The following is a 12363-nucleotide window of genomic DNA, read 5'->3' as shown; positions in this document are numbered from 1 at the left end:
GCGACGGCGACGGGGACGGCGAAGCACCCCCTGTCCACGGCAGACGCGCGCGCTCTCCATGCCATGGCTGCTCAAGAGGATGCTGCGCTGGGCCTGGGCGGTATCCGCTTTGAGTTCCATCGAACCTGAGACCATATTATGATTGCTCCCTCCAACATTTGAGTGCTGTAGGGACCAAACGTGATACCATCGACGGCAGCAGTCGCCGCCGCCGCCGCCATTGTGCATTCGTCTTGGCAGAAACAGCGGGGATCCACGAGGAAGCTAGGAAGGGATCACCATGCTCGCCATGGGTCGCCTCGACCTCGAGCTCCTGCCTGTGCAGCTACGTTCAGCTCATCGCCATGCCATGCCAACATCATGCAGCAATTGTTGGGTTGATCTCGGGCTAACCAACGTCCGATTTCTAAAGGAGTCTGACTTCACTACACGCCCTGATCGGTGTCTAAAATAACTCGTGGTCTCGGTCCCTTTGGTCCAGCACAACATAAAAAGGAGTCGGCTGTCTCACACTATCTAATGATTGGTTGAGATAGGGTTCTCAGGACTAAAAGTGATGATTTAGATGGAGTGAATAGAAGTCTTAATTATTTTTTATGAAATAAATAGTTTTCTCCTATTTTTAATCATTTAACACATCTCAAATCTTGAGTGAAAGTAAAATACTTATAGAGATAAAGTAAGATGAAAAGTTTTAAGCAATATAACTACACTGATGTAATATGATTATATGAACTATATGTTCTATTCAAAACTATTTCATACCTCTTTATATCCAAAGCTTGTAGCTTTAAAGATAGACGAAACGAAGACAAGATTATCAGGTAAGTAAACTCTCAAAGATGGTGCTCTAGAGGCAAAAAAATTCAACACTTCATCACATATACATGTGTATGTGAATTCTATACCTCTAGCATAAAAAAAATAACTTTCTAAGATGTTGAAAATTCAGCTAAAAAGAAAAACAAAAATCAACAACAAAACATCAAGAACTTGCAAACTACAAATAAGAATGGGCAAGGCCATGTGGCTTTTGAGTTTTGCGTGATTTCTTATGATATACTTAACACCGTTATTATGATTTATGCATATATCTAGTAGTAGTCGGACTGCTAGGGTGCTACCAAAGGCCTGCTCCCTGGCCACATTCACCACAAGCGGAGGCATAGGGCGTGTGGAGCGGTAGCGCTGTCGAGCTAAGGGAGAGGCGAAGTGGGGAGTGGTGGCTGCATCGGGTGAGGGTGTGGTAAGACGTGTCAACTAGAGGTGGGTGTCGGACGCCGCGAGGTAGGCAACAGGGACCGAGGAAGAGACGAGGCGGCACGGGATGGGGGTGATGGTGGGAGGAGGAGGTGGCGAAGCCCACAAGAGCAAGCGCAGAGGAATAAGGCGGTGGCACAGATGGCTCGAGTCACCAGCGACAAGACAGTGGAGGTGGGTGAGGAGCATCGAGATAGAGATAGAGACCAAGGAGAGGAAGAGATAAAAAAGGGAAAGAGAAACGGTAGGATTATTGAAAGGCCATGACCATCCGATCCCAATCTGACGGGCACCAGAGCGACGTGGCGTAGTTCTTTTTAGTGCAAACTTATGGTTTGCTTGATTTGCATGTTGTGATCAGAACGTGGAGTAAATCCACCCCCCACACGGAGGAAAAGCGCATCAAATGCAGGCAGTTGGTTACGAGTTTGTGTCTTTATATGTATACATATGTATGCCTACATGTATATACCACTTATACTTATGTCGTTACTAATTAAGTTATCTACTAAGCCCCATGGCCATCTAACTGATTTTCTAATTAAACTTCCTTAATTTAGTCTAAAATTGCTACGAGATATGTTGTCTAATCATAATATAAGTGGCACTAATCGTTGTCCAATTAATATTATCATAAATCCTAATTAAATATTATGGTTTCTTTATGCTATTTCATTTTATGGGTAATCATTTTGTGAATAGTTATTAGCTATTATTAGCTACTCGCTAATTACCATTAAGATTAGCATGATTCCGTTCATTTCTAAAAATGGAATTAGAAAATTATTAAATATTACTGCATGACTGGCCTGACTTAAATGATATTGGGCTTGACCCATCTCCCCTTTCTTCTCTCTTCGTTTTTTTTAAAAAGAAATGGGTAAGATCATGTGACCGGCTCTCCTTCTCTCCCCTCAGGTCGATAGGTCAATTGGGCCACGATCCAACTCCTCATCTCTTCTTTTCTCTCTCTCCCTCTCCCTCACCATCGCCTCTCTCTCTCACTTACTCATCTTCCTCTCTCTCTCACACACACATAGTGGTGGTAGCAGCGGGTCACAAAAGGGAGAGAGGTGGGGCTCACTTTGGTGGTGACTGCGCTAGACGGAGGCAATGACACCGGTGGTTTGAGTCCGACGACGATAGTGACATCGCGCGGTAGTGGCTTGAATCCCGGTGGCATGAATCCAGGTGGCAATGGCTCCCTCCCGGGTTTAGCTCGGCTTCCACCAACGTCGGTGATGCAAGAGGCGACGGAGGTGATGACGTAGGGCGGCGGAGCAAGGAAAAGTGGCGGAGGTGACGGGCTCGAGCTTCGGCTCCATGACCGTGCGATTGCAATCCGACGAGCCTCAATTTCTGGGTGATGTGGCGCAACGTGGTGGCGAGAAAGCATAGCGCTTTAGTATAAAAATATTATGGCTTGTCACATTTTAAGTTTGACAAATGATATTGTCCAAATCGGCAGCCACAAACCTTATTTTCACTCCACACATTTTCTTTATTTTTCACTCGCAGCGATACAACTAATAAAACACCCTAGGGAACCATACGAACCATCCTCTTACTTATTACAAATTAACATGACAAAAAACCAAACAAATAGAACCACTCCAAATCTAAAAGCTTCCTCACGAACGAGACATTGATTCATCCTATTCGAAATTCGATGCGAAGATGATCCGAAACCTCTCACCGATTGACCTGAGCTCAGTTCCTTACACATTTGACAATATGTACATGATTAGTCTTAGGTTTTAGCATTTCCATTTCATCCGGAGAATAGCCTCAGCTTCGACCGTATCGCCTGTCGACATATCGGGCATCTGGTGAGGTTCTCCCCACATTCCCTGCAGCTCTGTTATTTGCGCAAAAGCAGAGAAAGGAAACGGTAAATAAAACATGTTTTCAGATTTCTAGGCTGCATTATTATGAGCTAGAAACTATGAACTTCTCCTCACCATATGGCCACAGCCAAATGCTAGATCCTTGGCATTAGTCAGGCAGATTGGGCACACCTGCAGCATGGACATATTCAAGCATTTGGTGTGAGATTGAACTGATATGTGATCAGAAATTCACAATCCACAACAAAAGAAAATTTTGATAATCTTTTTTTAAAACAAACCGGTAGGAGAACTGTCTGTTGTATTAAAAAGAAGTAAAACGACATAAGTGTTAGACTCCCGGATATTTAGCCTTGCATGGCTTGCATGTGTTTGATTCTGTTGCCGTTAATCCCTCCTAACCTCCCGATGCTATTCCATAAATCGGTTGAGTTTGTTATGGCAAGGGACCGGCTATATATGTATATGCTTGACGTGATCAATCCCATCATATTGTGTTGAGCATCAAATCCCTCTCTCTATCATGGCATCAGATTGGTTTCTTTCCTAGCTTCCGCTTCCTCTCGCCGCTGGTGCTCGCCATGACAGCGCCGGACGGCTCTCCTTCTGCACCACCGGCGGCGGCCCTCGACGCTGCTGCCGCTGCTGCCGGTGCGGCTGCTGCCCGCGCGGCCGTTCTTCCGTCGGACTCCACCGCCACATCCTCCTCTGCCATCGCCATCGCCGATGCTGTTGCGGCGGCTACGGCTGACGCAGTCCGGGCGGCGCTAGCCTCCATCGCCGGCTCCACAGCGCTCTCCTATCCGCCGGCGCCCGCGCAACCCTCGTCTTCGCACGCCGACCTCGATGGCGACGACGCCACGGCCTCCCTCCACACGCAAGCCGTTGCAATTCTCAACGTCAAGACGCTGGTTCCCGTCACCCTCGATCTCGCCACCTCCTACTACACGAAGTGGCGCGGCCTTTTCCTTGTCATTCTCGGCAAGTACGCCTTGGAGGACCATGTGCTGTCCGACGACTCTCGTCCAGACCGACCGGATTGGGTGCGGATGGACTGCGTCGTCCTCGCGTGGTTGTACGGCTCCATCTCCGCCGAGCTCCTCGAGATCGTGATGTCGTCCTCCTCCACCGCGCGCATTGTCTGGCGCGGCCTCGAACATCAGTTCCTGGGCAACCGCGAGCAACGCGCCCTCAACCTCTCGGCGGAGTTCCACTGCTTCGTCCAGGGCGATCTCTCCGTCTCGGACTACTGCCGGCGCCTCAAAAGCATGGCAGATGGCCTCTCCGACCTCGGCGAACCTGTCACCGACCGCACCCTCGTCCTCACCGTGCTCAAAGGTTTGAACGAAAAGTTCCGTCATCTCTAAACTATTCTTCCTTTGCAAAAACCTTTCCCGATGTTCGTCGAAGCCCGGTCTCAACTTCTCCTCGAGGAGATCACACGCGGTGGTCGCTCCTCCGGCACCTCGACGGCTTTCCTCGCGACTGCCGGTCGTGGTTCTTCGGTTGGGGGCACTTCTGCCACCACCCCTGGTTTCGGCGGCACTGGCGGCGGTTCCGGGGGCGCCGTCGGTGGCGGCTCCCATGGTAGCAACGGCGGCCGCTCCTCCCGCAGCAATCGCCGTCGTTGCGGCGGGCACGGCAACGCCAGCTTCTCCACCTCGGGCGCTCCCTCCGGGTCGCAGCAACCGAGCGCTCCATGGCCCAGCTTCACCAACCCGTGGGCCGGCTCCATCCAGATGTGGCCGGGACAGCCTCTGGGCCACGGTCTTCTCGGGCCGAGACCGGCTGGCCCAATCGGCCAGCCCACTCCGTTCGTTGGCGCGGCCTGGACCCGCCAGCTCGCCGCGTTGGGCCACCCGAGCGCTCCTCACACACCACACGGGCCTCCTCCTGCATATGGCGCTGGCTCGACCCCGGTCCTGCCGCCCCTGTCCGATCCGGCTTCCACGAACATTTGGAGCAGCACCAACAGTACCTCTCCGGCGCCCGCGTGGGATCAACAGGCTTTGGCGCATGCCTTCTCCACCGTCTCCTTGCCGCAACCATCCTCGCCCGCGCACGCGCATGATTGGTATATGGACACGGGTGCTACATCCCACATGGCTTCGGATGCCGGTATCCTCTCCCTTTCCCATGCACCACCTGCACTTTCACCATCCAATATTATCGTTGGCAACGACTCTAGTCTTCCTGTCACCTCTGTTGGCTCTACCTTTTTAGACACGAATGACACTACTTTTGCTCTCAATAATATTTTAGTTTCTCCTCACATCATCAAAAATCTCATCTCTGTTCGCCAGTTTGTTTCTGACAACAATTGCACAATTGAGTTTGACCCATTTGGCTTTTCTGTGAAGGATCTTCATTCCAGGACCGAAATTGCCAGGTGCAATAGCTCCGGTGACCTATACCCGTTCAGCAGCTCATCCACTGCCCATGCTCTCACTGCCGCCGGCACCTTGTGGCATCGGCGTCTCGGTCATCCTGGCCAGGACGCCCTCGCTCGTCTTGCCCGCTCATCCGTCATCCCCTCGGGAGTCTCCACCACCATGTGCCACGCCTGCCAGCTCGGTCGTCATACTCGTCTTCCTTTTACTAGTTCCTTCACTTGAGCCAATAACAGTTTTGATTTGATTCACTGTGATTTATGGACCTCTCCTATTGCGAGCGTTTCGGGCTACAAATATTATCTTGTAATTCTTGATGATTATTCTCATTATGTGTGGACTTTTCCCTTGCGTCTCAAGTCTGACACTTTCGACACTATCTCTCATTTTTTCGCTTACGTGCAGACCCAATTCGCCACCACCATTCGTAGTGTCCAGTGTGATAACGGTCGTGAGTTTGATAACTCCACCGCTCGCGCCTTCTTCCTCACCAAGGGAGTCACCATGCGCATGTCTTGTCCCCACACCTCTCCTCAGAATGGTAAAGCCGAATGCATGCTTCGCTCCCTCAACAATATTGTGCACTCTCTTCTTTTTCAGGCTGCCCTCCCAGGCTCTTTCTGGGTTGAGGCCCTCCATACCGCCACCCACCTCATAAATCGCCACCCCACTAAGACACTAAGCCATCACACACCCTACTTTGCACTCTACGGCGCTCACCCATCCTATACGCACCTTCGTGTCTTTGGGTGTGCCTGCTATCCCAACCTCTCTGCCACAGCCCCACATAAGCTCTCTCCATGTTCCGTCCGTTGTGTTTTCCTCGGCTATCCCCTTGAACACAAAGGATACCGCTGTTTTGACCCCGTGTCCAACAGGGTTATCGTCTCTCGCCATGTGGTCTTTGATGAGCATTCTTTTCCATTTACTGAGATATCATCTACTGCGCCCTGTGCTACTGACTTTGATTTTCTTGAGGATTTTACTGCCCAGTCACAGACTCCGATTGGCCACGGCGTCCCAGTTGCACGACGTTCTGCTCGAGGTGCCGGCGCCCGTCTGTCCGAGCTCCCCAAGCCGCGTAGCGCCTGGGCCTCCTGCTCCCATGGGCCGGCCGCTCCCCTCCAGTCTGCTGGGCCAGTCACCGAGGCAGGGGCGTCCTCACCGACCTTGTCCCCGCCTGGGCTGGCGTCTCCTCTTGGGCCGGCCGCCCCTCTTGGGCCTTCGGCTGCGGACGACACCCCCGAGCCTGCTATGAGCGAGCTCGGCCCGGTCAGTGCGCCACAGCTCCAGCTCCCTGCCGCACCACCCTCCCGTGCCCGGAGCGCACGGCTTCCCGGTGGCCGTCGCCCACCGTCTACCCTCGGGGTATCACCGATGGTCAACGACCATCCCATGGTCACCCGCGACAAAGATGGCATTCACCAACTGAAGCACAGGGAGTGTTTGCATGCCTCCACCCTCTCCCCGGTGCCTCGCACATATCGTGCGGCTCTAGCGGACCCTCTATGGCGTTCTGCTATGGAAGAAGAGTTCGCTGCCCTCCAAGCGAACAACACCTGGGATCTTGTTACGCGCCCCCCAGGCGCCAATCTTGTCACCGGCAAGTGGATCTTTCGTCACAAGTTCAAATCCGATGGCTCGTTGGACAGATACAAGGCTCGCTGGGTTCTCTGTGGGTTCACACAGCGTCCTGGTATTGATTTTGATGAGACCTTCAGTCCGGTTGTCAAGCCGGCCACCGTCCGCACTGTTCTCAGCCTTGCTGTTTCCCGTGCCTGGCCTGTTCACCAGCTGGATGTCAAAAATTCTTTTCTCCATGGCACCATTGATGAGACAGTGTACTGTGTCCATCCCTCAGGATTTGTTGACAGCTCTCGACCGGAGATGGTTTGCCGCCTCAATAAGTCTCTCTACGGCCTCAAGCAGGCTCCTCGCGCCTGGTACAGCAGATTCGCCGACTTCTTGGTATCTATTGGGTTTCATGAGGCCAAGTCCGACACCTCCCTTTTCATCTATCGCCGTGGTATCGACTGTGTCTACCTGCTTCTCTATGTCGATGACATTGTTCTCACGGCTTCCTCTTCTGCCCTCCTACAGTGGACGATATCGGTTCTGCAGTCGGAGTTCTCTATGAAGGACTTGGGCCCTCTTCACCATTTTCTGGGGATCACGGTCACTCGGCAGTCTTCCGGACTCTTCCTCAGCCAGCGCCAGTACTGCCTTGAGATTTTGGAGCGTGCTGGCATGAGTGATTGCAAACCTTGCAGCACGCCTGTCGACACCAATGCCAAACTCGACTCCGCCACCTGTGCGCCTGTCTCCGACCCCACCGACTACCGCAGTTTGGCCGGTGCTTTGCAGTATCTCACATTCACTAGACCAGACATCGCATATGCTATTCAGCAGATCTGTCTTCACATGCATGATCCACGGGAGCCTCACCTTGCTGCCCTCAAAAGGATCCTTCGCTATGTCCGTGGCTCACTCGACTATGGTCTCATCCTTCGGCCGTCATCCACTCACGAGCTGATTGCCTACTCCGACGCCGACTGGGCTGGCTGTCCTGACACTCGGCGGTCCACTTCTGGCTATGCTGTCTTCCTGGGGGACAACTTGATATCCTGGTCGTCCAAGCGACAGGCCACTGTCTCCCGCTCCAGCGCCGAGGCCGAATACAGGGCAGTTGCCAACGCTGTGGCTGAAACGTGTTGGCTCCGTCAGCTCCTAACCGAGTTACATACTCCTCCGACTCGGGCCACCCTTGTCTACTGCGACAACGTCAGCGCCATCTACCTCTCCACGAACCCGGTTCAACACCAGCGGACCAAACACATCAAGATCGATCTTCACTTTGTTCGAGAGAAGGTCGCTCTTGGTGCCATTCGGGTTCTCCATGTGCCTACGGCATCCCAGTACGCTGACATCTTCACCAAGGGCCTCCCTACTTCGGTGTTTTCCGAGTTTCGGTCCAGTCTCAACGTCCGTTCTACCGACGCTTAGACTGCGGGGGATGTTAGACTCCCGGATATTTAGCTTTGCATGGCTTGCATGTGTTTGATTCTGTTGCTGTTAATCCCTCCTAACCTCCTGATGCTATTCCATAAATCGGTTGAGTTTGTTATGGCAAGGGACCGGCTATATATGTATATGCTTGACGTGATCAATCCCATCATATTGTGTTGAGCATCAAATCCCTCTCTCTATCAATAAGTACAAAGAAGCCAAGAGGCGAAAAAAGAAGAGGAAAAGGGGGTTAAAAGCCCTATTCTCTCTTGATGAGGTGCTCGAGGCGCAAATTTTTTTTTTTGACTGTCTTGTATACTTTTTTCTTCTTACCTGATCATCTCTTGGCGCTGCAGGCTGCGCCGCTCCGGCGCTAACGTTGCTGTCTCCCCTCCTCAACGACGGCTGCCTCTGCGCATGCGGCAGCGGCGGTGGCGCGGGCACAACTCTCTTGGTCTTCCCCGTCGATCGGCTGCGTTCATGTTCAGACACCAGCAACAAGATCTATGTTCAGAAAGCTTCAGACTTGGCAGAACAACAAGAAGAATCACAACAGAAGAAGCCTTATATTAGCAAGGCATGCATGGAGGATGGAGCTCTAGTTTGTTTGTCTCACTGCCACGCTCTGCATTACCCCAGGATGCCCAGCTCCACGGTGGCCCTGTACTGGATGGGCACCTCCATGAGCGCCGCGAGCGCGAACGCCGACTCCTTCTGCTGCGGCGTCGTGCTCCTCGCCATGATCGATGTGAAGTTCACGAACTGCATGCAGCACGTGAGGATCACGTCACACAGACGCACAGTTTTGTGTTTGACGCAGGCCCAGAGCGGGCTGCATCGTGAACGAAATCTATGTGGTTCATCTTCAGAGTTCAGGCTGTGGATGGAGCTGATTGATCTTCACCTGGAAGTTGTCGAAATCGCGTGCCGGGAGCTTGTCGTCGAACTTCTGCATGTCCTCCCAGGGGCCATCCCCAACCCCAACCAGCACGATGGACAACGGGTAGGTGCTGAGATTAAGCCAAGTTTTTTAGATGTTTTCACAGTTCAGAGACCATGCATGGTGTCTCTTGTACCAATACTACCTTGCCATGACAATGGAGTCCATTGTTCTCCTTTCCTGTGGGCTCAGTTCGCTGTCACTTGTGTCAACACTTCTAGTCACCTGAATTGTACAGCTTTTTTTAAAATATATGATCATCATATATATGCAGGGAGCTAAGTGCACTTGTGAATCAGTCAGGAACCTAATACAAAATCAGGATTGCTTCTTTGAGCACCTGGCCATCGGCAACTATGACAAGAACATGGTACTGCCCTCCACTTCTGTCCACAATGTCGACCGCCGCCTCCACGATCGGCGCAAACGACGTCGGCCCTGCCATAGCGCCATGGAAGAGAAGACGATTACATGTACTATGAGCAGCCTTCGACATGGATCAATACATTATGAGAGATGCCATTTAGTGCACAACAATGCAGCAGGTTTTCAGAGGTTTTGATCATCACCCGATAGCCTGAGGTGCGGCACGATCTTCCTGTAGCAAGCCAGGACCTCCTCGAAGCCGTGGCACGGCGAGTTGTCCGGGTGGAAGCTGAACACATTGTAGTCATGGGTGGTTACTGCAAGAAGAAGAAGAACAATCGGTAGTTGTTTGCTTGAGCTCGTTTTAGTATCTTATTAACAACCTAGCAATCACTCTGTTCGTCCTGAAACCTATCGTGTCTGAACTCACCGTCGCCGAATCCGAAGCAGGGGATGAGATTGTCCTCGTCGAACGGAGCCAGCGTCTTGCCGATGATGCTGATGGCCTGCTCGTAGGGGTTCGGCGTATCGCCGAGCCTGTGCAGGCTCTGCCCGCCGAAAGAACGCTTCCCTGAACTCACGAAGCGAGCAGAAAGAAGATCATCGCATCCAAGAAGAACAAGAGGATCATCGCATACAAGAAGAAGAACAAGAAGAAGAAGAGGGGGAGGGGGAGGAGGAGATGGCATCATCTAAGATCGATTTCTCGAGATGAGATGCTGCTGCTACCTGTCCATTCGTTGCTCTTGGTGAAGTCTATGCCCAGGATCAGGTTCGACGACTCGAGGCCCTGCTCGCGCAGCGCCGCCGCCACCTGCGGAGCACGACGACGCATGGGTTTTTAAATGTTGACATCGGTTCCTCGTGTTCAACAATTCTTATGCAGTGCAATTTTTTAAACGGGAGTCATGCAAGAGAACAAGGTAGGACGAAGCTAGCTAGCTAGCTCGACCGGCACCTGCTCGAGTGATGTGTAGGTGTCAGGTATGAAGGAGTACTTCTTGGCCAGCACGGCTCTCCGGTGCCCACCGCCGGCGGCGTCGTGCGCCGACGGCTGCCGTCCCAGGCCCCGGCGCCTGGCGGTCGGCGCCGACCTCCCAGCCGTCCGCCGGCCGAACAGCGCGCCGAACGCACCGCCCATGCGACGAGCACGCGTAGCTAGCTAGCGCCTGACTGACTGTACAGGGGCCAAGAAGAGCCTGTCCTGTCCCTGGTAGCTTTGTAACATGCGAAGAAGAAGAAGAAGAAAGAAGAAGAGCTCTTCGTTTCTTGGAGTAGGCCGCGGCGGCGACGGATCAGAGGAAGCGGCACGCGAAGAACAACTAAACAAGCCGCCGATGGCAAGGCAGGGAGGACGGGCCAGCTGATCGATTCTTCCCCCGAGGAGAGAGATTTCGGAAGCTGCAACGAAGCTTCTTGAGCCTTTGATCCGGCAGGGAGACAGGGTAATTAAAGCTCTTTATTCCATGCCCTACTTTGCTTTGTTGATGCTCAAGCTGTCTCGAGACGGCCGCCGTGCTTTGTGTTCGTCACAGCATACTTGGCGCCGTGTCATCCTGGATAGGCCTGGCAACTTGATATGTAAAATCCGACCCGACTCTAAAACTAATAACGAGTGAGAATTCATCTTAGCTTTGAACCCGACAGGATCTAAAACCCGACGAGGACCCATGGTTAAGATCTGAGTGTCGACGTCGTGACAGCCTGGGGCGGGCGGTAGCACGGCACGCCGGTGCCAAGACGAGCGCGGGCGGTGGTAGGCAGTCGCATGATGGGAGCGAAGGCGGGCACGAGTGGCGGCGAGCAGGCGGGAGCGGAGGGCGACGACGTTGCGGGGGCAATGGACGTCAGGGTAGGGTTAGATGGGGGCGACTAGCCAGCTTGGGTGGCTGGAATGTTGTTATCATGCACCCGTTTATGTTCGTGAACAAAAAGATATCTCCGTACATGATCTGAACACTAATCAGGTCCCTAACCTATAGCTCCACAGGGTGAATTTTGAATCCACTCATGTTCCTGCCAGATCTAAAACCCATAGAGACCCGACTGGTCCTGATCTGATGCCAGCCCTAATCTCAGAAACCTTCTGTTGATTCATCAGTGATTTTACTTTTGAAACCAAAATTAAAGGATTTATCAGTTCGTAAAAAAAAAAAGCTCAAGATTCCGAGTGTTCGTCACGAAACTCGTCGCAGAGATTCCTGCCTGAAAATAGTGCAGGCAAGTGTACCGTGGCACTGCCTAAAAGAGAAAACTTTGACGTGTCAAAACTGTGACGACTACCAAACGGTTGCTAGGAATGGTAAGGCCTGTTTGTTGGAAAAACTTAAGAAAATCATAGGAATAGGAAATTTTTCTTTGTGCTCACTGTTTATCCATTTGGTTCACAGAAATGGACACAAAAGAATGACACGAAATTTTCCTTTGCGTTCCGTATCATAGGAAAAGTACAGGAAAGAAGAATTCACTCTGAGCTCTTTTTTCTCTTCTCATCACGTATCATGTGTTTTTTTCGCGCTCATCCAAATACCAACTTTAAAGATTTTTTCTATGT

At 52.0% G+C, this 12363-nt stretch overlaps 1 protein-coding gene across 1 annotated transcript; it reads right to left on the bottom strand.

Annotated features, from left to right (window-relative positions):
• Positions 1-2733: 2733 nt before the first annotated feature.
• Positions 2734-11306, bottom strand: LOC133896369 (E3 ubiquitin-protein ligase RGLG4-like). Its single transcript, XM_062336963.1, has 11 exons — positions 10768-11306; positions 10539-10623; positions 10240-10380; positions 10013-10126; positions 9784-9881; positions 9589-9668; positions 9408-9513; positions 9138-9265; positions 8837-8975; positions 3222-3278; positions 2734-3118 (listed from the first exon to the last, which is right to left on the bottom strand). Exons 1-11 carry the CDS (start codon positions 10948-10950, stop codon positions 3032-3034), a joined length of 1218 nt encoding a protein of 405 aa, XP_062192947.1. The 5' UTR covers positions 10951-11306; the 3' UTR covers positions 2734-3031.
• Between the last annotated feature and the right edge of the window lie 1057 nt (positions 11307-12363).

The sequence above is a fragment of the Phragmites australis genome, chromosome 16 (genome assembly GCF_958298935.1).
Source record: "Phragmites australis chromosome 16, lpPhrAust1.1, whole genome shotgun sequence".
NCBI lineage: Eukaryota > Viridiplantae > Streptophyta > Magnoliopsida > Poales > Poaceae > Phragmites > Phragmites australis.
The sequence above is the reverse complement of the archived record's forward strand: the minus strand, read 5'-3'. Positions and strand labels throughout refer to the sequence as shown.

What these genes read in the sequence shown, in the direction of transcription:
- LOC133896369 (XM_062336963.1), bottom strand. Translation starts at nt 10,950, where the DNA reads ATGGGCGGTGCGTTCGGCGCGCTGTTCGGCCGGCGGACGGCTGGGAGG. An exon ending in CTGCTTCGGATTCGGCGACG is followed by an intron (nt 10,127 to 10,239) that starts GTGAGTTCAGAC and finishes TTCTTCTTGCAG; the next exon opens with TAACCACCCATGACTACAAT. An exon ending in GCGATTTCGACAACTTCCAG is followed by an intron (nt 9,266 to 9,407) that starts GTGAAGATCAAT and finishes TGCTGCATGCAG; the next exon opens with TTCGTGAACTTCACATCGAT.